Here is a 26,514-nt window from a genome sequence, read left to right as displayed (position 1 = left end):
CAATTTATTGACTGTAGCTCAGTTTCAAAGCCTTAGAAGTGAAAGTATTTATGCAGTCCAAGAATGGAGAAAAAACTGAATTAATGTTCTAAATATATGAAATTACAACATATGTAAGCAATAGGCACATTTTTGCAAGTATATTATGCAGTTAAAGAATGTTCATTTTAAGAGTTTCTGTTTCCAGTTGAATTATATCTTACTATACTTACCAGAGCCATTGTTTCCTGCCAGCATTGTTGGACTGACGGATGATCTTCCCAACCTGTTGGACACAATGGATGGCCCTGGTGTTCCATCCCATTCCTGAGCTTTTATTGGCTCCCTTGAGGACACTGTCTCATGATGACCCCCTCTTTCTTTGCTTTCCAGCTTTGGTAGTGGTTCAGTACTGTGGCTTCTAACCTTCAGTTTCATCAGTTGATTCTACAAAATAATATATCGTTCGGAATGTTGACATAAGACATCAGTCTATTCAGTTCAATGCTCCTGTGTTTAATTTGCAGGTCATTTTTTCAATGTGATGAAAAGTCAGGCCAAGATCATGTATGGCTGTTTAACCAATGGCATTCCACTGATAAAAATTGTACTTCCTGACCCTAATTAAAGTGCAATCAATTCTTTCATTGGAGCTAGGGGACAAGCCATTTCAATTAATCTTCAATGAAATCAATGACTTCAACATTTTGTGCTTTGTGAAATTTAAAGCACCCCCCCCCCCAAACAAACCAAACAAACAACAAAACAAGAGAACTAAAAAGAACCTTCCTAAGATTTTAAGATTCACTCCTACTCCAGAGAATGCCAACTAGGGCCTCCCTGGCCCTCTCCTGCCTTTCTTCTGCACACAACAGAAGAATCAGTGCCCAGGCCCACTTGGCTGGGCATAGCCAAACCCAACAGACCCCTCTCCAGGCCACTCCAACCCCCTCTCACGTTCTGAAAAAATTGCCAGGACCAAGAAGATTCCCCCGTCCCTACTTAACCTTCATGTGTCCCCCGCTGGGGTCCAAAGGGCATGAGCGATGCCCCCTTGCTCCTGATCTGGCTCATGGAATATTATAAACTATACTGGCAGCACTGAGGCTGGTGTAGAAGAGGCATCACTTCAATGCCTGTTTCTGGTGTGGCTGGCATCATTATGTTGTACGGTTATACAAATATGCAGCCGTTCAACATAATGGTGCCAGCTACACCTGGACAGGTGCTGAAGTGATATTACTTTGACATTAGTCTCAATGTGACTGGCACCATTTTTAAATGTACTGCTAGCCAGGGCAGGAGCGAGTGGGCATCGCTTCTGCCCTTTGGACTCCAGGGTGGACCAGGTAATTTTTCCAAGCGTCAGGTATGGGTTTGGAGGAGCCCAGGGAAGCCCTGGTGGGAGGGGAGTCTGGAGAGGACTCTTTGAGGGCTGATGAGGCCCCAGCTGGATTTCTTGGAGATAATAGTGCCAGAAGTCTAGAGAAGGCCTTTATTTTTTAAACATTCATAATGAGTCAAGAATGACTATATTCATTAGGGATGTGAATCGTTTTTTGACGATTTAAAATATCATCCGATATATTTTAAATCGTCAAAAATCGTTAGGGCCACGATACAATACCAATTCCCCTGATTTATCGTCAAAAAATCGTAAATCGGGGGAAGGGGGAAGGGGGAGGGCAGGAAAACACGGCACACTAAAACCCCCTAAAACCCACCCGACCCTTTAAATTAAATCCCCCCCTCCCGAACCCCCCCCAAATGCCTTAAATTACCTGGGGGTCCGTAGCGGCGGTCCATAGCATAAATTACCTCCGTAGCGGCGGTCCGTAGCTAAATCGTGGGAAGGGGGAGAGCAGGAAAACCGGCACGCTAAATCGTGTAGTCTTCAGCCGGCGCCATTTTGCAAAATGGCCGCCGCAAAATGGCGGCGGCCATAGACCAAAACGATTCGACGCAGGAGGTCGTTCCGGACCCCCGCTGGACTTTTGGCAAGTCTTGTGGGGGTCAGGAGGCCCCCCCAAGCTGGCCAAAAGTTCCTGGGGGTCCAGCGGGGGTCAAGGAGCGATTTCCTGCCGCAAATCGTTTTCCGCACGGAAAATGGCGCCGGCAGGAGATCGACTGCAGGAGGTCGTTCAGCGGGGGTCAGGAACCCTCGCTGAACGACCTCCTGCAGTCGATCTCCTGCCGGCGCCATTTTCCGTGCGGAAAACGATTTGCGGCAGGAAATCGCTCCTTGACCCCCGCTGGACCCCCAGGAACTTTTGGCCAGCTTGGGGGGGCCTCCTGACCCCCACAAGACTTGCCAAAAGTCCAGCGGGGGTCCGGAACGACCTCCTGCGTCGAATCGTTTTGGTCTATGGCCGCCGCCATTTTGCGGCGGCCATTTTGCAAAATGGCGCCGGCTGAAGACTACACGATTTAGCGTGCCGGTTTTCCTGCTCTCCCCCTTCCCCCGATTTAGCTACGGACCGCCGCTACGGAGGTAATTTAAGCTATGGACCGCCGCTACGGACCCCCAGGTAATTTAAGGCATTTGGGGGGGGTTTAGGGGGTTTTAGTTGCCGTGTTTTAGTGTGCCGCTGGACCCCCAGGTAATTTAAGGCATTTGGGGGGGGTTCGGGAGGGTGGGGGATTTAATTTAAAGGGTCAGTGGTGGGTTTTAGGGGGTTTTAGTGTGCCGGCTCACGATTTTAACGATTTTCACGATACTTTACACACCCAAACGGCAACAATACGATTCCCTCCCCCTCCCAGCCGAAATCGATCGTTAAGACGATCGAGGACACGATTCACATCTCTAATATTCATTGCACCTTTGGGATTTGATTTTAAAGAATGCACATCCCTACTATGCACTAAAACTCAAGTTAACATTTTTTACCATACACTCACTAAAACTGTTAACATGCTTACTAAATCATTACTTAATATGTGATGCACTAAATCTTTTAGCATGAGAGCTAAAACTTACCTTCCACATAAGCATTTTTTTGATGAACATGCTAACCCAAAAGTATAGGTGTTCTTTGTTATATCCGCTTGATCATTAATACAGTGTGGATGCTACAAAAACCAGTACATACACTAAATTGAGCATGCTCAGTCCTCTTTTCCTCATTGCACCTTCTTCTTGCTTGAAAACTTTATAAAAGGACTGTTTGACTAACTGGGATCATGCAGGGAATAGAACACCTAGGGTCAGATCTTAAAAAATACGCGCGGGCGTAAATTTGTTCTTCGCCTGATTTTATAACATGCGCTCGCAGCCACGCGCATGTTATAAAATCCGGGGTCAGCGCACATAAGGGGGTGCACACTTGTGTACCTTGCATGCGCCGAGCCCAAGGGGAGCCCCGATGGTTTTCCCCATTCCCTCCAAGGCCGCTCTGAAATCGGAGCAGCCTTGGAGGGAACTGTTTTTGCTATTCCCCTCCCTTCCCCTATCTAGCCCACCCCCCAGCCCTAACTAAATCCCCCCCTACCTTTTGTTTCCGAAGTTACGCCTGCCCAAGGCAGGCATAACTTACGCTCTGGCTCGCCATCCCCCGGCACAGGCTGCTGTGCCGGTGGATTCGGGACCACCCTCGGACCACCCCCGGGCCGCACCCAGACCACCCATTTTTGAAAGCCCCATACGTGCGTCCCGGGGCGCGCGCAGGGGTAGGTTTTCGGGGTTACGCGCGTATCTTACATGCGTAACCCTTTGAAAATCTACCCCCTACAGTGCAAAAATAGTTTTGCCCCTTACAAAAATGGCAGCAGTGGCTTCAGTTGCTCCAATGTCCCTCAGTGCATATCGGGGGCCTCATTAGATCCTGCTTCTGTAGTGATGTCCATGTAGTGCCGGTATGTTAAGGATGTATACCACTCTCCATTGGGAGGGATAGTCCATCTGAATTTAAGTGCTGCACTCATGTGATGCAGTCAGAGGATTAGAAGTCAGCCTTAAAACAAGTCAGAAGCAGAAGACACTTACAGAGCTCTTTCCCTTTACAGGGAAATGATCAGGAGGAGTGAAGTCTCTCTCATCCAGAGGGGTGTCAGAAGATGAAGTTTAAGAGTCCAGTATGTTCTTGGAAGAAGTGTTCATGTGTAAATTCTGAGTCTGAGGAGCCCAAGGAGGAAACAATTCCTTCAGAAATAGTATTTCTGATGATTGTCCTTTGGGGAGCATCAGAGGGAAGCTGCCTGCCAGAAGAAGGTCCTAAGGAGTTGCTGACTGACCTTACAATTGGGTCAGAGGTCCTACTGTGAGTGAGAATTGAGAGGAGAAAGAGAGAGAGAGAATTAAATCTGCTCCACTTGAAAGGTATCGGGAGTGTCCAGGAAGGACGAGTACCTACCTGCTGCAGACTTTTTGGAAAGGCTGTGATGTTCTGTGGAAAGAGACTGAATTTATCTTTTTTGTATTAGATTTGGACTTTGTGTTATTGTTAGTGCAATATGATGCTGGTGAATCTTTTTGGACTTTGTTTTCCTGTCTTCAGTGCCAGTAAAAGCTTTTATTTTGAACAACAGGAGTCCGAATGGTGATTTTTCAAGTGACAAGACTGGTGTGCAAAAGAACCCCAGAGTGAACAAAACCCTAAGGTACATCTATTCCAATCATAGGGCCTTGTGTGGCTTGTGACCCTCCCTGTGTTCCTCTGTGCCCAAGAGATAACAGGGACAGGAGCCCTCTGCCTTGGCACCAGTTACAGTGTATTACCTGCAGTTGATTCTACAGCTGTATCTCCTACCCAATCCTGTCCCCAGGAAAGTCTCTCTAATATGCAGGTACAAATATGCCCATAGGCTGTATGCGCATGCTTATACCCCTATATGAGCTGACAATTTTATAAAAACCCACTTCCTGAAGATATGGCTTTTATAATTGCCCTTCTTAAGACTATAGTCTGTGGGTTAATATGAATGACACACTATTACAAAACTGTAAGGTATGTGTATATTAAGTATTATGGGTGAATATCTACTGAAATACATGAGCTGAATGATTTGGGAGGAAGCAAGCTGAAAATGGCATGAAAATGGATGAGTGAGTATCTCTCAAGATGAATCACTCTATTAAGACCATTAAGTCTAAGATCATGATTGACAGGTTAAAGACATCTTTAGAGCCTTGAGGTATACTGATATCTTTGTCTATCTACAGCCCTGATTTTCACTTCAGACAACACTAATTTCAAATCCAGATTTGAAAAAATACAATATTAAGCTTAAGCAAATAGGAATGTGCTATTAATAAGGGTCTAAGAAATTTCCCAATATTCTTATTCTATTTACTATATATGATTTTGCTCATATATAATTTTTACATATATATATATATATATATATACACACACACACAAGGCACACACATCATACAGAACATTTTTCTAAACTATAATACGAACTGGTATTAAATGCACAAAAATGTAATTTTTTTATTATTCAAAAATTAGCTATAAAATTAAAATAACATGGAGCAGGAATGGTACATTACACTAAAATGTTTTAAACAAGTATATTACCACAGTATCTTATAATTAATTTTAATAAAGTCCAAGTGCCCTTACAAGGATTTTTGTAAAACCTTGAAAATGTTCTTTAGCACACCATGAATACTAGGTCCAAGATAAGTTTGAAATAGTTAACAATGTTCTAAAATGTTCATTCAAAAATTATAGTCCACTTTGTTCCATGCAGTACAATCCATTGTATTCCCCAACAAAACCGGACTATGTATACTGCATATATATATATAGATAGCTATAGATATAATAATGCTTATTATGTATATTACTGACAAAAATGAATGATTAAAATAAGTCAAACAGCAAAAATATGTGAGGACATTCACATTACCTAAATCTTATGACCTATAACTCTTCTAGTTTTGTTTAAAAATATTTATAGACACCTCAAAATACACACATTAGATACATGAGTAGTGTAACCCACAGAGCAAGAATGAGAGTGAATAGATACATAGTACCAGCAGAAAGTGTACATAACAAAAAGGATCACATTCATTGTCCCAACCTTCTTCAAAGGGGATGGACAGCTTCCCTATGAGGATAGGCTGAAGCGATTAGGGCTGTTCAGCTTGGAGAAGAGACGGCTGAGGGGGGATATGATAGAGGCCTTGTATATCGTTTAACCAGTTTATTCTTTCCTATTTCTTCCTCTTCACCAAGTTTTGCTACCCTTGTTAATTGTAACTGTACCTTCGGTCACCTCAGTTCTAGTTTGATGTATTTAATGCACTCCCGTTTCATGTAAACCAGCAAGATATGTTCTCATGATTGCCGGTATATAAAAACCTTAAATAAATAAAATAAATAAATAAATAAAAGATCATGAGAGGTCTTGAACGAGTAGATGTGACTCGGTTATTTTCACTTTCGAATAATAAAAGGACTAGGGGGCATTCCATGAAGTTAGCAAGTAGCACATTTAAGACTAATCGGAGAAAATTCTTTTTCACTCAACACACAATAAAGCTCTGGAATTTGTTGCCAGAGGATGTGGTTAGTGCAGTTAGTGTAGCTGGGTTCAAAAAAGGTTTGGATAAGTTCTTGGAGGAGAAGTCCATTAATGGCTATTAATCAGTTTTACTTAGGGAATAGCCACTGCTATTAATTGCATCAGTAGCATGGGATCTTCTTAGTGTTTCGGTAATTGCAAGGTTCTTGTGGCCTGGTTTGGCCTCTGTTGGAAACAGGATGCTGGCCTTGATGGACCCTTGGTCTGACCCAGCATGACAATTTCTTATGTTCTTATGTTCTAAAGCCAATATTTAGCTCAAACCTTTTCATAACCCTCAGATTTGTTTTTAAGGCCATAAGTAATCCATTCCAAAATTGTTATTTCTGCCACAACCGCTTTCCAGTGAGCCAGAGATGGTGTTCCTTATCAAAAGAAAGCTATGGTGATGCTAGCAACATGGAGAAGATGACACTAGGGATGTGAATCGTTTTTTGACGATTTAAAACCATCGTCAGATATATTTTAAATCATCAAAAATCGTTAGAGCCGCGATACAATAACAATTCCCCCGATTTATCATCAAAAAATCATAAATCGGGGGAGGGAGAGGGTGGGAAAACCGGCACACCAAAACAACCCTAAAACCCACCCGACCCTTTAAAACAAATCCCCCCCCCCCCCGAACCCCCCCCCAAATATTTTAAATTACCTGGGGTCCAGTGGGGGGGTCCCGGCGCGATCTCCCGCGATCTCCCGCTCTCGGGCCACGGCTGCGTTAATAGAAATGGCGCCGTGGCCCTTTGCCCTTACCATATGACAGGGCAAAGGTAGCGCCGGCGCCATTTTGGTTCCTGTCACCCGACGTCACGAGTGCAGGAGATTGCTCCTGGACCCCCGCTGGACCCCCAGGGACTTTTGGCCAGCTTGGGGGGCCTCCTGACCCCCACAAGACTTGCCAAAAGTCCAGAGGGCAAAGGTAGCGCCGGCGCCATTTTGAATATTGCCAATATTCAAAATGGCGCCATTTTGAATATTGGCAATATGGCACGAGTGCAGGAGGTCGCTCCCGGACCCCCGCTGGACTTTTGGCAAGTCTTGTGGGGGTCAGGAGGCTCCCCCAAGCTGGCCAAAAGTCCCTGGGGGTCCAGCGGGGGTCCGGGAGCAATCTCCTGCACTCGTGACGTCGGGTGACAGGAACCAAAATGGCGCCGGTGCTACCTTTGCCCTGTCATATGATAAGGGCAAAGGGCCACCGGCGCCATTTCTATTAACGCAGCCGTGGCCCGAGAGCCGGAGATCGCGGGAGATCGCGCCGGGACCCCCCACTGGACCCCAGGTAATTTAAAACATTTTGGGGGGTTCGGGAGGGTGGGGGATTTGTGTTAAAGGATCGGGGTGGATTTTAGGGTTGTTTTGGTGTGCCGGTTTTCCCGCCCTCCCCCGATTTACGATTTTTTACAATTAAAAAAAAAAAACAAAAAAAAACCATGACGATCAGATTTCCCTCCCCCCCAGCCAAAATCGATCGTTAAGATGATCGATCACACGATTCACATCCCTAGATGACACATCAAAAATTTGAAATATTTATCAAAGTCTAAAACATCCCATCGCCCCAATAAACATAAAGAAGGTTTCAATACCAAAATAGCTTTCATCTCCTTGCCAACCATATACCAAAAATTCCAGACCACTGGGCAATGCCACCACATATGGATCTAAGGCACGTTCTCTCCACAGCCCCACCAGCAAAGAGGGCTTGAATTACTAAATTTCAAAAAAAAAGGCTGGATATCTATAAGCTCTATTTAAGAGTCTAAACATTAATTCTCTATTTTGATTTCAAATAGATCATTTAAGAGTTGAAGACCAAATAATTCTCCAGTCATCCTCCTCTAACTGTATTGATAAATCAAGATTCCAGCTCTGGATCATTGAGGAATCCGTTTCTAAAAGTTGGGTTTCATCCTGCAAGAAATAATAAACTCGAGCTGTTAACTCGAGCTGTTAACTTGAGCCTTTGAGTAACTCGAGCCTTTGAGTAACTCGAGCTGTTAACTCAAGCCTTTGAGTAACAATCTTTTCCAGACCAGTTCTGGAACATAATATTGTCATGTTCCTCCAGATTCTCAGCACATCTCTGCACATCCCTAAGTATACATATTGGGTGTGTGTTGATATCTCATACTTCTGCTGCAGATCTGAAAAAGAGCAGAATGTTCTTCCCTGTCAAACCTGATCTAGAAAGCGAAGGCCCTTTGCAAACAAGAGCTTCATGTCTAAAGATAAAGTAACTGAGGACAACTGAGGGTTATCCCACAGTGGAGATTCGGGGGAGAGTACCTCAGAGCCCTCTTTCAATAACTTGCTGACTATACCCCAATTTTTATATGCATGTGCCACTAGGGGATGCATCTGAAACAACTGGGAAATTACCGCTGCACCAGAAGGTAAATCTAAGACAGCTGGCAAATTATAGCCCCCCCCCAAAAAAAAAAAAAAAAAAAAACTGTGCCTGCTCCAAGTCCAACCATCCTAGTCTCTCTACATTCAGAAATCACCCCCATACACTTAATATTCAGGCAGATAAATAATATAGAAATAAATCTGGCACTGCCAATCCCCTATGGTCTGTGGGCAGATGTGCATATTAAAACTAATTGGGAATGGTCCCCTTTTTCAAAGGAAAGAGGAAAAAAAGTTCCAGAGGATCCTGAACATTCCTAGAGGGACCAAGCAAGGAAGATGTTGAAATAAATATAACAATTTCGGAGAATAACCATTTTGACCAAGAATGCCTATCCCAGTAACGAAAATGGAAGATCTGTCCAAAGGGGCAAAACCTGTCTAAGCACCTTGGGATAGTTTAATTTGTATAGCTCAGAAAGGTTACCTGAAACATAAATTCCCAAATATTTTAAGCTGGAGTGAGTCTGTGTAAACTCACACAGTGCAAGGGGAGTTCTCCATATGGACTTAGTGTAATTAACCATGTACCCAGAAGGCGGTTATATTAATTCAATTTGCTAACAAGGCACAGAAGGGATCCATTTACATTTATAAGAAACAAAAGAATATCATCAGCATATAAAGAGATTTTATATTCATAATCCTTACCTGGAAATCCTATCCCTAATTTAGTTGAGGAAGGGGTTCCAGAGCCAAATCAAACAAAAGAGGTGATAGAGGGTAACCACGAGCAATAGAAAAACTCTCAGATTTTTGCCCATTAACTAGAATGCACCCATGGGTTCCTATTCAAAACTGTGTTATCCATTGAAGGCAGCGTGTAGGGGGAAAACAATCTTTTTGAGCACAGTGAACATAAAACTCCAGGACAGCCAGTCAAAAGCTTTGTCAGCATCCAATAAAAGCACTTTTCCAGGAATCCCAAGTCATTTGGCCTTATGCACTACATTCATTAGTCTGCTGTGTTATTCGTGGATTGACACCCCTCAATGAGCCCAGTCTGATCAGCATGACTCAAACAAGGGATCACATTTTCCATACAAAGCTGGGTGAATCTTGGCCTGATATTTAAAAGGTCTGCATTCAGGAGAGAGAGATAGGTCCATAAGAACTACAGCCCAGAGGGTCTTTTCCCGATTTATAAACCAAAGTAATCAAAGCATCAAGCAATGTTCCAGTGGGAGAATCTGGGGTCCCCCAAAAAATTATATAAATCACATAATAATGGGGAAAGCTCTACCCTAAAATGTTTGTAATAATCCAGCTGATGGCCATCAGGCCCCAGAATTTTATTAGGACTGAATCGACTACATAACCTCCTCTAGCTTAATTGGAGTTGACAATGCTTCTTCTGTTCCCATGGGCAACTGTGACAGGTAAGTACCAATTTCCTTAACTGAAGCTAGACTAGGTTTTTGATATAACTGCTCAAAGTGGTCTTGGAGCCAAGCCACTATCTGCTGTGGAGAATGGTACCATCTGGGCCCTTAATAGAACCAACCACCGTACCCTTCAGTTTTGGTTTAATAAGACAGGCCATCATAGTGCCAGGCTTATTTCCTCTTTCATAGAATCTTTGTTTAGAGTAGCGCATCCTCTTTTCTACCTTTTTAACTCTGAATAGCTGCCAATTCAGCTCTAGCTAATTGTAATGCCCTGTAAGTTTTAGTAGAACAATCTGATATATGTTGCATTTCCAGACTCCTAATCTGTTTAATAAGAGCCATCTGAACATTCAAGTATTGTTTATTTTGTAACTAGTGTAAGAAATAATCCTCCTCCATAGACCTCCCACCTTAATAATGGAGAAAACTCTATCACTAGATTATGAACTGGAATTCATTCTTTCACTGCCACTCAAATCATATCTGAAAAATCAGCATTTTTAAGAAATGAAAGATTGAGATGCCAACCCACCCCACCAACTCCATCTCTGATCAAGTGTAGAATTAAGCTGATAGGATGATGATCAGAGAAATGAGGGCATCACAGTCAATAACCTTAGGCACAAGATGTCTACTGCATAAAAAAATCGTCAATCTGACTATCGGTATGAAGTTGGAGGACTAATAAGTATAATATCTGCTACTCAGAAACCACTCTCACCAAATATCAACCAAATAAATATGTAAATCATTATTCAAAGCCCCTGGCAGGCCTGCAGTAGACTGTAGAGAGTGTGAGTGATCAATCTGAAAGTTGATACATTCCAGTCACCTCCTATAACCAAAGAGGAAGCTTTAAACATTTGGAGTTTCCCCAAAAAAGTGGTATAACCGTATAAAAGTCAATTGCATTACAATTAGGGCCATAGACATTAACAATGTCAGATCCACCCCATGTACTGTACCTTCCAGTATAACATAGCGACCATCCAGGTCTCTATATGTGCAAGTAATTATAAATGGAAAAGCTTTATGAATGAAGATGCACTCTTCCCTACTTTTAGAATTATGGGAAGCATATACTTCCCACACTACCCAATCTTGGACTAATTTCTCATTCGACTTTAGTTATGGGTGTTTCTTGAAGCATAGCCAACTGTACCTTCTGCTTCTTTAGAAATTGCAAAATTCTTGTCCACTTAATGGGGCTGGAAAGACCTCTGATGTTAAGAGAAATGATTTTAAAATTAGGTTGGAGCTCTAGTAGTTCTATAACTAGTAAACAAAAGAGATGAGGAACGTGTGAACATTTTGAAAAGTCAATATTTTTGAGAAGGTGGATTTCAGACTGAATTGAGTTGCAAGGGAATTAGCATTTTCCCAGAATCTGTTGTAGAATTCATTACAAATGCAGCTTTTCCTTTCAAAGAAGTAAAGTGAATTTGACAAAGCTGCAAAATGTACACTGATTCATGGAACTAGGGTTTTAACCTCTTTTAAAGAGGTCACCACATTTCTAAAAGAGATATACAAATAATGGGGCAGATTTTAAAAGCTCTGTGTGCGTAAATCCAGCTGGATTTACGTGTGCAGGGGACTTGCACGCCGGCGCGCATATGTTGCTTATGCCGCCGGCGCACGTAAGTCCGGGGGCTTTGTTTGGGGGGGCATGTTGGGGGCGGGGCCATGGTCGTGGTGCCAACCTGGGGGTGTGGCCGAGACCTCCGAACCAGCCCCCGGGCCAGGGAATGGCATGCCGGCAGCTGGCCAGCGCGTGCAAATTACGCCTGCCTCGGGCAGGCATAACTTTCTGAACAAAGGTAGGGGGGATTTAGTTAGGGCTGGGGGGTGGGTTAGGTAGGGGAAGGGAGGGAAAAGAGGTTATATGTGGGGTGCCGGAAAAAATGTTCCCTCCGAGGCCGGCTGCTCGGCTTGGCGCACGCAGGTTGCACAATTGTGCACCCCCCTGCGTGCGCCGACCCTGGATTTTAAAACATCCACTCGGGTTGCATGAACAAATCTAAGCCCGCACATAACTTTCAAAATCTACCCCATAGTGAATGAAAGTAAAAGAGTTAAGAAGGGATTAAAGTAATAAAACACACACACAAGCATAAAATATATATTGGATTGAATTACATCTAATGACTTTTACAAGGGCCATCAGTTATAATTAGGAAATACGTGGAAAGAAACCGATATTCTGTCGTTTAATGATATGAAAGCAGATACATTATCCACAAAAGAGAGGAAATTAATGAAATAGGAACTTTCAAGATATAGTAAAAATAGGGAATGCAATAATCATTTCTATGAGTAAAACAGTGTTTTACCTATGGAAATCGGTTTTTGAAACTTGCTCACCCTGGGGAACAATAACGCACATACTTTTACTCATATACTGTGGGGGATGTTCCCAAGGATACGGGTTAGGTCAGGGGAGACAACAGTGCATGTAATTTTGGATTTTTCAATCTATGTGCATTGTTTTGACTTAAAAAATTACAGCAGGTGCAAATCTCTGCAGGTACTCTTTCCCACAGCAATAATCAAAGCAAAAGCACACATATACTTTTGCTTTGATTATTCTTGCAAATCCCATGGGTAAATACTACCCGCAGTGATTGCACCAATGCAGGCAAATTAATTATTGTCCAAAATGTTTCAAAACATGGGGAATTTCACACAAAGGATCAGCTTACTTTTTACTCCTATAGTAAAATAATAATAATCCCACTACTGTGGGGTGAATTTTATAAGAGTTGCTCAAGTTAAAAGGCCCATGTATACGAGTATATGGGCCGAGCACAAGCAACTCTAATTTTAAAACCGGTAAATTGTGCCCGTATGTGTGTGTGCGCAAGCAACAGAATGCACGAATAAAGAGGCGGATTTGGGATGGGGGCAGGGCGTTCTGCAGTGAATGCAGCACGCATTGGGCTGTAACCTGCCCATATTGACTTCTGCTCTTTATCAGGTGTAAGTCTGCAAAAAAATCATTATAGCTAAAACCTGGCTGGATGAGGGGTCTGGATAAATTGGAGGGCATGCAGGCTCAAGAAATAGAGGGTTCTTGATGACCTAGGTAGACTGGGCAAACTGCTGGATTGGTCAAACTGGTTATTTCCTTCACGAGCGCATGTTTGAAAATGTGCAAACTTGTGCATATGAAAGCCAACAAGTTCCTAAGGAAAGATACGCTAATAACATTTCCTCATGTAACCACTTAAAAGTAGGAATACACATACGCACACTAGGCTTATTTTAAATAGTACACGCGCACTTGTGTGGACAATTTAAAATTCCAGTGTATGTGTGCTTGTGCTCACATATGCACTTATGTGGGTGCATGCGCTCTCCACTGAAAGTTACTGTCAGTGTGAGCAACACTCCATATGACTCATCACTGCCTACACCACACAGACTGCTGGCCAAGTGCCCAGTGACTTTATCCCAGTAAGAAGCATCTTTCACCCATGGGGGCACTGTAACAGGCTGCCAGTAACTGTTCTACAGCTATCTTTACCTTGGAAATAGTTGAAAACAAACAACAAATCCATTTCCTTTACCTTAAAAAGTTGCATATAAGCCAAACAATTCACAAAGCATAATCTGTCTTTGCCCTTGGGATCAGGTCTTCTTGTATAAGGAAAACTTGTGTCATGTCCTCAAGCAGCTCTGGCCCTCTCTAGCTAGCCTCCTCTGTCTCTAGTCAGGGGAAGGACTTTTTTTTTATAAACAGCTGATAGACCAAACTTTAGAGAAAAAAGGGCTACTCCCTATTCACAGAGGAAAACAAACCCTCACCAGCAGCTGAACTTCTGCAGTTTTTTGTGATCATGAGCACTCTCTTTTGTTTCCTGTGCTCTTTTATAATTTGTACACCATTACAAGGTCAATATTGGAAAAAGGCTTCTCTGGGTACCTTTTACGTTACCTGATCAAACCCCAAGATTTCAATTTCTTGCACTGCCAGCTGGTGAAATTATACCCAGATAACTTTATGTCTGGGAACAATTTAGCCAGAAAAAAACCCAGGGGCATGAACTATATGCATTTTACTAGTGCCAATATTTACCACTATCTGAATAAAATTAGGCTGGAAAATCTGGTCGGCTACATCACAATTGCAAAGATACCCAGGTAAAGCCACCTGGATAATTTTAGGCAGGTATATTCAGAGGCAGACTTACCTGGATAAGTCCCGTTGAATATCCCAGCTAAAGTCACTCAGGTAACATCTTGTTGTCTTGCTTGCCACACTACTCAGTATGAGCTTCTAGGTTTTATCTGTCATCATCTCTTGCATAAACAGATTCTATTTGTTCCTGCAACTGACCAGCAGCCTGAGAGTGGGACAGGACCTAAACTTAGTTTAGTTTTATTAATCTTGCTATACCACCTTTCAACAAATAAATCAAATGCGATGTACGATTATCTCATCACAGACTTAAAACAAGGGTTGGATCTTAGAGTGGGTTTCCTGTCTTTTCAGGCTTCCCCAGCTCTTTCTTCCAATATTAATCCTTTCCAATTTTATTTTGCACGAACTACTATCCTTGGTGGTAGGTAAGGTATTTTACTGACAATGTCAAAGAACTGCTTCTGTCCATATTGCCACATTGAGAATTATTTACAAAGGATTTTCCTAGAGGCACAGAATGATAGAAATCCCTGGACAAATCAAGCCCAAGTCTTCCAGTGCCATTCAGCAGAGATTATTATTAAGAAAATCTAATTGGCGCCTGCTATATTTGGCATGACAGTATGGGGATCCATGTGCAGGAAGGAAAATCACAAGTTACAGCCTGTCCTGAGCAGTTTGATATTTAAACATGGAAACATAATTTCAAATGCCCTATATTTTAGATACACACAGATGTAATTGTTTTATCCATCGGTGGACTATTAATTCAGCCATTTAACATTACAGATATGAATGCAAACAAATGAAATGCACTTTTCAAAAAGGCCATGCCTCTGGGGAAGGCATAATACTCATTGTGAATGCTTTGGCAATACACAGAAAAGAAAATGAATACTGCCACAAAAATGCACATACTGCTTACAGCAAGAAGGTCACAAGGATCTGTCTGAGACCATTATTTTACTGCGGATTACCAAAAGAATAATGCACTAGTTTCTATCACTTTGCATTCTGCATGGCTTTCGTGATTGTTGCCTCTGCTGGAATAAAACCACTTGAAGTTTTGCCCAGCCATCCTCTAGCTAATAATAGTGATTAAACTGCAAAGGTCTTTTGTAAAAGTATTTGCAACTGTATTATCTCACAGAAGAAATGATTCCTGAGCATTAAGATAAGAGGAGCAGGTCATTTAAAGAAAAAAAAACATTGCATGCTTTAGATGAAATGTCTCCCAAGAAGTTCATTAACCCTCTTTAGAGCAAAGTCTGAAGCTTTATATGGTTACAGTATTGCAAAATGTCTATTAAGAAATGGCAATGACACCATTACCATGCACTTACTGGATAATATTAGCAGGATTCAGAAATCACAGTTAGCCAAGGATATTGTTCCATTTGTGCTTCAAGTTCTAATGATGTTTTTCAATGGGATGCGGGGTGATAACCACTCATGTATTGTGAGATAGACATCCAATATTGTTTTCACCTGCTCCAAATTCACATTCAGTTCACCCAATGAGAGAGTAGTAATTGAATACACAACAGTGCCAATCTTTGAAAATCTTCTCAACAGAAGTGGAAGAAACACTCAGACTGCTATGATGGTAGATGTTGTTACTTTGGGAGGCAATTTTCAAATAGTCCAAACTAAGTGGGTGCTTTGAAAACATTGGACTTTATGGAAATTTCCAATCAGAAACTACCCATGTCCACATGCTAAAAGCCTCCTTATACTTGCTGCTTGCTATTTGTGTGATTGGGAGGAGGTGTGTGGGGGGGGGGGGGGGAGTTGTAGAAAGAAGCGACAAAATAACAACACATGCATTTGCAAATCAGATGTATACACATTGTTTTCCTCCCCCAACCTAGAATGCCTCTTTTTTTTTTAATTCTTTATATTCATGTATGTCATTCATGTATTCTATGTATGTCATAACTTGACATACATGGAATATCAAACATTCATAGAAAAGAAACAAGGAAAAATACAAGAAAATAAAACTAAGCAATCGTCCTAATAAGACCTCAAATAGGGGACTGTAATTAAACAGAAACATCACTAAGAGGAAATTATGACCAGAAAAATATCTATAATCTGCTAAATCTCGGACTCTATCTGCAAATTGTAAGAAGAAATAGATAAGGGTCTCTCTCTGTTCTGCCAAAAAAGTCTAACTGATCTGGAAAAAAATAATATATATATTTAAGAGTGCTCAATTTAACAACACATTTACAATGAAATTGGAGAAAAAATGAAGCACCCATATCTAACACTCGTTTTTTTTTTTTTGCAAAAACATTTTCCATCTCAGCTGTATGGTTTTAGCTATGTCAGGAAATATTGCAAGCTGTTGGACAAAAACCCTTTTGTCTGAGGCATGAAAGAACATTTTCATGGTCCAAATTCTATCAGGCTCCAGGGCAAATACCACCAACAAAGTAGCAAAGCCCTCGATATCATCCTGAGAATCCTGGAGCATAGCTGTTAAATTATCTAATACATTGGATTGTATAGGGGGGTTACTCAATGGTACAGCAGATGGCCTAGAAGAGATAAAAAAGCCTTAGAGATAGGTGGAATAGAATTGTGTGGTACCTTAAGTACCTCCACATTACATTTCCTAAGCATTTCAATAAATGAAATACTAATTGACTTAGGAAAATTAAGAATTCTCAAATTCACTCTCCTTGAATTACTTTCTAAAGCTTCTAACCTACGTTGATTAAATTCTTGCCCTTTAATCAGTGCTGTATCACCTTTACCTAATGTTTCACATTGCTTTTCCAAGTGGGAAATATGTTCTAAATTACTATTATGCCCCAAAACCTGAGGTTGAATGAAACCAACAGCGGTAGAAATATTTTCAATTTTGGACCCAAGAGAAATTTCCAGTCCCTTGATAGCAGTCCAAAGTGTTTCCATGCTCATCTGCAGGTCTCTCAGGAAGATTAGAAGAGGTACCAGGAAGAGATGCCACTGAGGCATTAGAAACATCAAACAAAACCTGAGGGTCCAACAAAACAGGTTCCCCCACCACAGGAGAGGCCTGTAAAGCACTTAAAGGCTGAGGCAAAATCTCCTGCGAACCTGTTAAAGGCACAGAGTCCAGTCTAGGTGGTAGGCGTAGATCAGGACTGAGGGAGGTGGAATTCCCCGAAGAAGTGGCAGGAACCCCCATGCCAAGCTGAGACAGCCCTGATGGTGTACTGGGACTCAAAGGCTGCAAAAGCCCGTTGATAATTGGCTGGGACACAGAAAGAAGAAGAACTGTGGGGTTGGAGGGGAAAACATGAATAGTCCCCTTCCTCTTCTTCCCCATACAATTCAACAGATTGATACCAAACAAGAAATAATGGGAGAAAGAGGAACTTACTTGAAGGAGACTTCAAAGTGGGCAGCAGCGACAAACAACTAAATGTTCCACAGTTGGACAAAGCCACGCACCCCTTTGGCGACACGCCGGTGGCAGCTGCGCCCTGCTGCAGGCCCAATTAAGAAGGCCCCTCTCAGCGTCCTGAAAAATGACATCAGAACATCCAGGGCTGGCCAAAAGCTGGAACACCATCGAGGCAAGATAGAATCAGCACTCTGGAATCAGCAGGTTGGGACATCCTCTCTCCTCTCTTTCCCATTTGCTGCTGTGCCGGGGGATCACGTGCCAGCAGGGTGCCAGCGCTCGCAACTTGCTCCTGCTCAGAAGCAGGTGCAAAAGGTAGGTTAATGATTTTGGGAGGGTTTAGGATAGGGGAAGGGGAAGGTCCGGCTAGGGGGTTGGGAAGTTCCTTCCCAGTCGCTCCTTAATTGGAGCGGACTGGGAGGGAACTGGGGAAGGCCCCGATGCATCGCCATGTGTAATTGCAAAAATCTTCCCCCTTTGTGTGTGCTGACCTGGCATGGATGCACATTTAATTATCATCTATTAATGCCTGCCTGGAGCAGGCGTTAATAGCTGAGCGCATCTAAAACAAGTACAGAAAAGCAAAAAAAAACTGCTTTTCTGTACTCCCTCCTACTTAATATCATAACGATATTTAGTAGGATGAAAAATTCAAGAAACAAAAAAAGTTAAAAAAAAAATACAGTCAGGTTCAGGAAATGGACGCTCGACTGACAAGCGTTCACTTCCTGAACCCTTGGCGTCAGTTTTCCTTACCGGCAGACAGCCATCACGAAAACTGACGCCGATAAACCTGGTATCAGTTTTCATGACTGCTGTCCGCCAGTAACGAAAACTGACGCCGGGTCTATCGGCGTCAGTTTTCGTGATGGCTGTCTGCCGGTAAGGAAAACCGACACCGACAAAGTCACAAAAAACGATCAGGTTCTCGTTAGCAAAGAGGCGCTAGGGTTGCGCAAGCGACCCTAGCCTCTCCTTGCTAATGCTACCCCCTAATTTAAATATTGCATGATGCCCTCCTTGTGGGCGCCTGGGGCGCATTAAGAAAGCAGGCACTGACTATTCAGCGCCTGCTTTCTCCTCAAATTTATTGCATTGGCCCCTAATATTTAAAGGTTTATTAGATAGTTTGAAACATTCATCATGATTCTATGAATGCCACTAAATTTTCAGTAGATAGTAGGGATGTGAATCGGTACTGGACTAGTTCCGGTATCGGGTTCAGGTAAAAACCGCGGGAAATCTTCATTCCCGTGGTTTTTACCCGTTTAAATCGGTTGTGTCGTGCCGAAAAAAAACCCACCCCGACCGTTTAAATTTTATTCTTTCTAATCCCCCTCCCTCCCGACCCCACCCAAAACTTTTTAAAGTACCTGGTGGTCCAGCGGGAGTCCTGGGAGTGATCTCCCGCTCTCAGGCCGTCGGCTGCCAGTAACAAAATGGCGCCGACGGCCCTTTGCCCTTAGCATGTGACAGGGTATCCGTGCCATTGGCACGGATACCCTGTCACATGGATGGCCCGCACCATTTTTAAAGATGGTGCTGGCCATCCATTACTCCTACCATGTGACAGGGGCCGGCCAATGTCACGGATACCCTGTCACATGCTAAGGGCAAAGGGCCGTCGGCGCCATTTTGATTAGTGGCAGCCGATGGCCTGAGAGCGGGAGATTGCTTCCGGGACCCCCGCTGGACCACCAGGTACTTTAAAAAAGTTTGGAGGGGTCGGCAGGGTGGGGGATTAGAAATAATTAAATTTAAAGGGTCGGGATGGGTTTGGGGGTTATTTTTAAGTGCCCTTTCTTTCCACCCCCCCCCACCCCCCAAAAACGAAAAGAGAAACCCATGAAAAATTTTGTGGGGTTTTCCTATCGGGTTCGGGGACCCCCTGAATTCTGACAAGTTTGAAAATATCTTCCGAGATTTTCAATCGTCAGAAAAACGATTCACCTCCCTAGTGGATTGCATCCTGGGAAAATATTTGATAAACTGGTGAATTCTTATTACTTTATTGAAGACATTTAAATAGCTTTACAACAAAAGTACACATAGATTCTTATCTGTGCAATACAGAGGAGATCATATCAAGAACCTAGAAGCATTCAATACAGAACAAAAGAGGAACCTTTTCTGCAAGTTCATTTAAAAGTAGGCACTGAATTACTCTGAAGTTCATTAAAGCTTGCACTGGAAGAGATGTGGTCATCTCTAAAGAAACGATAGCACTGATTTATAATACGGTACCACAATGAAGAAGAAAGTAATTTTAAAAGATGATGCAGAAAATGAAATAGCTTTGGACTTGTCAGTCTCAGTTTACCAGATTTAAATTTCAATGAACTCTTCCCACTGTTGAGTTTAATTTCATGGTCCCTACTCTGTTGTAAGAAAACTAATAAAACCGAGAAATGGACAGCTGATTGGATCAGCCTATAATATCCTGAAGTACATTGAAGAGGCAACAATCTCTATTATGTGATCATTATCAGCAATACAGGCACCCAGCAGAAAAACAAATAATATGAATATGAGGAGATTGTCCAAGGCTTTCTGGGATATGTACATCACTAGGAAGAAAAAGTAAAGAGTTCACATAAATTGGTACTAGAAAAGGCTCATTTTGTTTTATTTGACTAAGAACTGAAATTAACATTCATTGGTAAGTAATTTACAATATAGTACGGGTATTCTAATTTAATTTGCATGTGTGTTACAGATGCATGCGCAGATGAATTATTCTCCTAAACGTGTTTACGGATAGGTTTGTAAGTCTAGCAAATTGCCATTATGTCTCTATGGGAAAGAAGATGTTCTATCCAGGACTAAATGAGCCGACTGTCCATGTGCGTGCAGTCTGCAAATATGTGTGGATCCATAAAACAAAGCCTCAACAAAAACACCCAGGTCTTCATGTTCCCCCCTGACGTGTCCTGATAATCTGGTGCAGCTAAATGCGATGGTGCAGTTTGTGGGGAGTGTGAACCCAAGGCCAGTGGCTAGTGCACTGGCAAGGCAAGTCAGATGGGTTTCATCTGGAACAGCAGCAGGGCATCGGCTGCCTGTGATAGCCACCTTCCCCTTGAGTTGAGCCCTCAGGTGCTGGTGGCCAGCAGGACTAGGTAGTAGGGGCTCAACAGGAACAAAGTATGAAATAAACAGGAAGACAAGACGAGATGAATGAGCAGATCCAGAGACACGAGTAACATGCTGGAGCCAGATCCATCAGAGGCATTTTAAAATGTAAAAGGTACTGGAGACCTGAAAAACTCCCTCTGCCTGAAAATAAAGGTCCAGGAATGGGGGGGGGGGGGGGGCTCAGCAAGATCCAGTGGCCCAAGGAGACCCTGAATAAGTTAATTCAGTGGCTAGGAGGCCTGGAGAGGTCCGTTTTTAAAGTAACAAACCAAAAATATCTCAAACTATTTGGTTATTTTTAGGCCACTTTGGGCTCAGGCCCATCCAGTTAGCATTGCCTAGCGGCCCAAGAAGAGAAGCCCTGTCATAGGGCCACAGGGGACACCGGACTTGCACATCCAGGGAAGTAGCAGCCAAGAAGAAGAAGTGGTTCAGGAGGTCGCCGGCGGACCCCATCCCACTGGCGGCCTGGAAAAGGAGGAGGCCCAGCGACCTAGCAGGCCCATGAGGCTGCCGGTGGACCCCAACTTACTGGTGGCCATGAAGAGGAGGTCTGCAAGGCCACTAGTGGATCCCATCTCACCGGTGGCCAGGATGAGGAGGAAGCCCGGCAGCATAGAAGAGAGGCAGGACCGGGAGGCCGGCGGTTGAAGAAAAAAAAAACCCTCACCGGAAGGTGCCCATTCTTCTGCTCCTCCAATGTGCTGGTCCTGTGCCATTCAAAACATATGCAGCCAGTAAGTGCTCTATGCTGATCTTATGCATTGCGAGAACAGCATAGAGGACATGCTAGCCCCGTGAGTTTTGAATACCGCAGACAGACACACGAGGAGTAGCAGCAGAACAGGCTCCCCCTTTTGCTCCTAATGAGGATTGTGTTGAGTTTTTGGAAAAGGGAGCATGTAAGAGCATGTGAGAATAAGAGCCTGTGGTGGGGTGGGATCCTGTGTGGTGTGTGTGGTGTGTGTGTGTATGTATATGGGAGTGGGAGCCTGAGTGTATTTGAGAGAGAGAGCATGGAAGAGTGGAATCCTGTGTAAGAGAAAGCGTGTGTGTGTATAGAGCACATATAAGAGAGATCCTGTGTGTGTGTATGAAAGAGGAAGGAAAGTAGGTATCATACAAGTACCAAGTTACAGACACAAGACTGTCAATCCATGCAAGAGAGATCGCTGTCTTTATATCTCATGATATTTATATTGTACATATAAATATCTTATGTATCCAAAAATATTACACTAAGTGACTCTTTTGTTGTATCAACCCATACTTCTGTTTTGAGGGGTTTTTTTTGTATGTTTTAAGTGCTATTACATCCTTAGTACGAAGTTACTGTCAGTTCATTCATCTCAGGATCACAGCAAAAACATTCTCCTTTCAAACAGCATCGTTCATAGGCAGTCCTTTACAAACCAGTGCATACATAACCAGGCAATTAATATCTGACTTATAACAAAAATAGTTAATTCACTGCCAAAGCCTGACTGCCAACCCAAACCACCATGTGTGCACATCTGCTCTCACCCAAACAATTGTTTCCCTATTGATTTAATGAGGTCAGTGGTGGAAGAAATGATGCTGAATGTTGTGTAAAAGTGGATGAGTCCATCTTGAGATGAGTCATGCTATTGATAAGACTATGTTACTATGACTTTGGATCATGTTTGGCACGCTGCAGACATTTTTGTAATATATCGGTCTACCTAGAATTCTGCTTTTCATTATATACAGTGCTGGCATCCAGCCCAGACAGAAAAAGTAAATGGCAAATAGTGATGTGCTATTAGTAAGGTACTTAGATTTGAAGAAACTTTTAAAGATTATTTTTCTGATATTATTTTGTTCTTGTAGGGGGTGTACAGCACATATATTAGCTATGTGGTCCAAATCTTTAAAACAAATAACACTCAACAGACTAATCCACTTAAAAGCAATGAGCAGGACAGTGAGAGGCAGCCCGATTGATTCCAAAGTACTGAGCCACAGCTGTTTCCATGGCTACCTGCCAATTTTAAGTGGATGGAACTTTATGTTTCTCTGTGGAGGGCTCCATTTTACTTTTTTTCCCTCCTGCATTGCCATTTAGAAAAGAACGCACAGCGGATTAAAATACAAATAAAGAAACAGTCACGGCTGTCTTGCAACCATAATCTTGGCTTATTTTAATTACTTCACCGATTCACTGAAATTCAAAGATCCGTACCCATGGGATGTTGAATCTCAGCTCCCATTTTTCAGTCCTATCAAAGCAGATGGTCAGCATACAACAAGTAGTTTAATTTCTGGTGCTGAGGAAGACTTCTTACTGTAATGCTGACAGACAAACCTAGAAAATGCTTCTTTAGGAGGCAAACGAATGACAAGGAAAACCACCATCAGTTCTTAGGCATGTGGGTCCTGAGCAGTCTGATATTTACAAAAGACTTCGTTCAGTCTAGTGCCATGATACTTTGCATTAGGAACAATGCAAGCACAAAAAAGCTATTGCAATCACCACTGAAACAGCAGTTCTCAAGAAAAGATTTTTTACCTTTCAGTGATTTAATATCCAAAGCAGAGCTCAGGACTTAAGTGTCTAGACTGAAAACTAATCAGCCATTCTTTGAAACCAGGTCTAATGGCAAATGAAGGAAAGATCAGATGAATGTCAGGTTAGATCCCTCTCCCCGAAAAAAAAAAAAATTATCTGAACTAAATGCTGCAAACTGACTAGCTACCAATGAATTTTTAAGATTATACATAAACCTTATTTATTAACCAAACAAGTGGGAAAACTCTGAATAAATTAATTTCATGCATGTAACTTAGCAAACGTGTTTAAAAAAATGTTAACAACCAATGTGCTAAGGCAACGGTTCCCAAACATGAGAAAGATTTGCATGCATTAACTTCATTGTATGCAAAATTATCTCATGAATATTCACTGTGACAATCCTGAAAACATAACTGGCTGGAGCTCCCTCAGGACAGGTTTGGGAACCACTGTACTATGGTAATAAGATGCACAACGAATGTGTACTATGGAAAGCTAAGCTTTAGGCATGTGGGCTCACATGAGCACACTCTTAAGTCTTAACACAACATCTCAATTAACTAAACATGAAAGTAAAGACCTTCCTGATTGTGAGACACCCTTCCTTCCCAACAGTATATAAGGCTGCCTCATGCAGGTCCCCTTTGTCTGTGCTGTGGCCATATTGCTTTATGATCATATTACTTCATGACTGTGAAATAATAAGGCTCCAGCCAGCTCTTAGGCCTGCTCCAATTTTCATCTGAGAAGAAGTGATTAGGGATCAACCCTGCCCCTTTCTTTACTATACACTCCTATGGATAGAGTAGGGTCATGGAGGCCTCAGACCCAGCTTATTTGTGGCAAAAGGTCCCAAGGAGGCCATGACTTTTGTGTGGGAAAGGAAGCAGAAGATGGTCAGGGAGACACTAGATCAGTTAAGACAGTGGCTGGGAAGACTGTAGCGTCCCTCTTTTGAAAAATGTTTTTAAATTAATTAACCAAAAATATACAAAAATATTTGGATATTTTTTGGGTAAGTCTATTTTCAGTTTGTTTTATTCACAGCAAAATAAAAATAGACTTTTCCATTACAAAAACAGTATTAATTTTAAATGAAACATTCCTAATAGCCTCTACAAGATTCAATAAAATTCTACAGTAAAGAATCGAGAATCATATTTATCATGGCAGCCAGAAACCTACAAGAAAACAACCTCATACCTATCTGCAATCAAACAACTACTAACAAGCCTAAAACTCATAATAAACATTGAAAAAACCGAAATAATAATCTTGGAACGTAAACCCACCCCCTCACCTCCTCCTCCACTAAAGCTGGAAAACCAAATAGCAACAATCTTCCCAGTAACACAGACAAGGAACCTAGGAGTCATTACTGACAGTGAACTATCCTTCAAGAATCATATAACAACAAAATCAAGGATGGATACCATAAATTATTAACCCTAAGGCGACTAAAACCATTCCTAACCTCACAAGATTTCAGATCTATATTCAACTACTAATTTTCTCAAACATCGACTACTGCAACTCCTCCTTCTACTCGGTCTACCAGCTTCCAACATCAAACCACTCCAATTACTGCAAAACTCAGCCGCCAGAATCTTAACAGGCAAAAAAAAGAAAGAACATATAACCCCCACCCTTATCACTTCACTGGCTCCCAATCAAATACCAAATAGAATACAAGACACTGACCATCACACACAAATTAATTCACAAAGAACAATCAAACTGGTCAGACTTAAACATCACTCTCCATAAACCCAAACAAAACCTACGATCCAATAACAAAGGCCTCCTGACAGTCCCCTCCGTCAAATCTATGCAACTCACAACAATCCAAGAAAGAGCTTTCTCCATCGCCAGCCCCAGACTTTGGAACACACTCCCGACTAAACTAAGGCTACAACCCAACCTAAAAACATTCAAGAAAGAACTGAAAACACTGCTGTTCACCAGAGCCTACCAAGACACATTGAGCAACCGAACCATCCCCCCACAACAAAAGACCTCCTAGACGAACATAATCAAACATATATCCCTCAAAACTTATCACCCTAATAACCTAATATCTCCCTCCTCCAACATAATACTGCTATCATTCTATTACCCAACTACGTAATTATACCAGAATGTACCTTTTCATGCTGCCCCAATGTACATTATGACCGCTTTAATACTTATGTAATAACTACTGTACCACTCGAATCTTTGTAAACCGTTATGATGACGAAACCGAAATGATGGTATATAAACTCGACAAATAAATAAATAATAAATAATGGGCAGGTGTTTTTAAGACTTTCCTTTGTAGTGTCCGTGACACCACTGACATTAGCCATCAGAGGCATTTTAAAATGTAAAAGGAGACAAGAGAAAGATAGTGGAGCCCTGGACAAGCTCCCTCTGCCTTAATTGAAAGTGAACTGCAAGTGGCCAGGGGCCCTTAATAAGCTCTACCATGCTGGTGAAACTCTAGGCAAGCCAAAATAAAATGGTGCCAGCAATGATGGTAAAGAAAAACAATAAGGGACAAAATTAAGAACTGGTGTGCTCTGGACAGGTCGCTACCAAATGTAATACTAAGGATATATTTATTAGGTCATGGCTGAGAAGTTGGGCTGTTAGGGGTGTTCATTACAATGACAGCCTTATCTCAGATTCCAGGCCACAGTTTGTATCCTGTAGCAGCTTGTTTGAAGGTTGCCATGGAAACCATGCCATGAGGTAGCACCTGAGGCTGTGAGGAGAAAAACAACAAAGTGAAATACTCATGCAACCAGAATGCAAAGGCATACCTGAGAACTCTACGGATTTGACCGGGAGACTCCGGAATTCTAATGAACTGCTGGTCTCTGGATCAATACCTATAATCTCTGGGTATCCTGTTGCTACTGTGCTAGTGAAGCAGCCAGACTAGAAGGCATCTGACTGGCCTACACAAGCCTTTTCCCTGCCCTGAGACCAATAGATCTCCTTTCTT

General features: G+C 42.3%; 1 protein-coding gene across 1 annotated transcript in view; it reads right to left on the bottom strand.

Moving 5' to 3' along the window:
- The window catches only part of NYAP2 (neuronal tyrosine-phosphorylated phosphoinositide-3-kinase adaptor 2), a 540,181-nt gene that overhangs the window by 110,606 nt on the left and 403,061 nt on the right, over positions 1-26,514 (bottom strand). Inside the window, 1 exon segment of the mRNA XM_029616771.1 lies at positions 213-405. Coding sequence (XP_029472631.1) covers positions 213-405 — 193 coding nt within the window.

Source organism: Rhinatrema bivittatum, chromosome 9 (genome assembly GCF_901001135.1).
Source record: "Rhinatrema bivittatum chromosome 9, aRhiBiv1.1, whole genome shotgun sequence".
NCBI classification, from domain to species: Eukaryota; Metazoa; Chordata; class Amphibia; order Gymnophiona; family Rhinatrematidae; genus Rhinatrema; species Rhinatrema bivittatum.
Note: the sequence above shows the minus strand (reverse complement) of the source record. Positions and strands in the feature narration are given on the sequence as shown.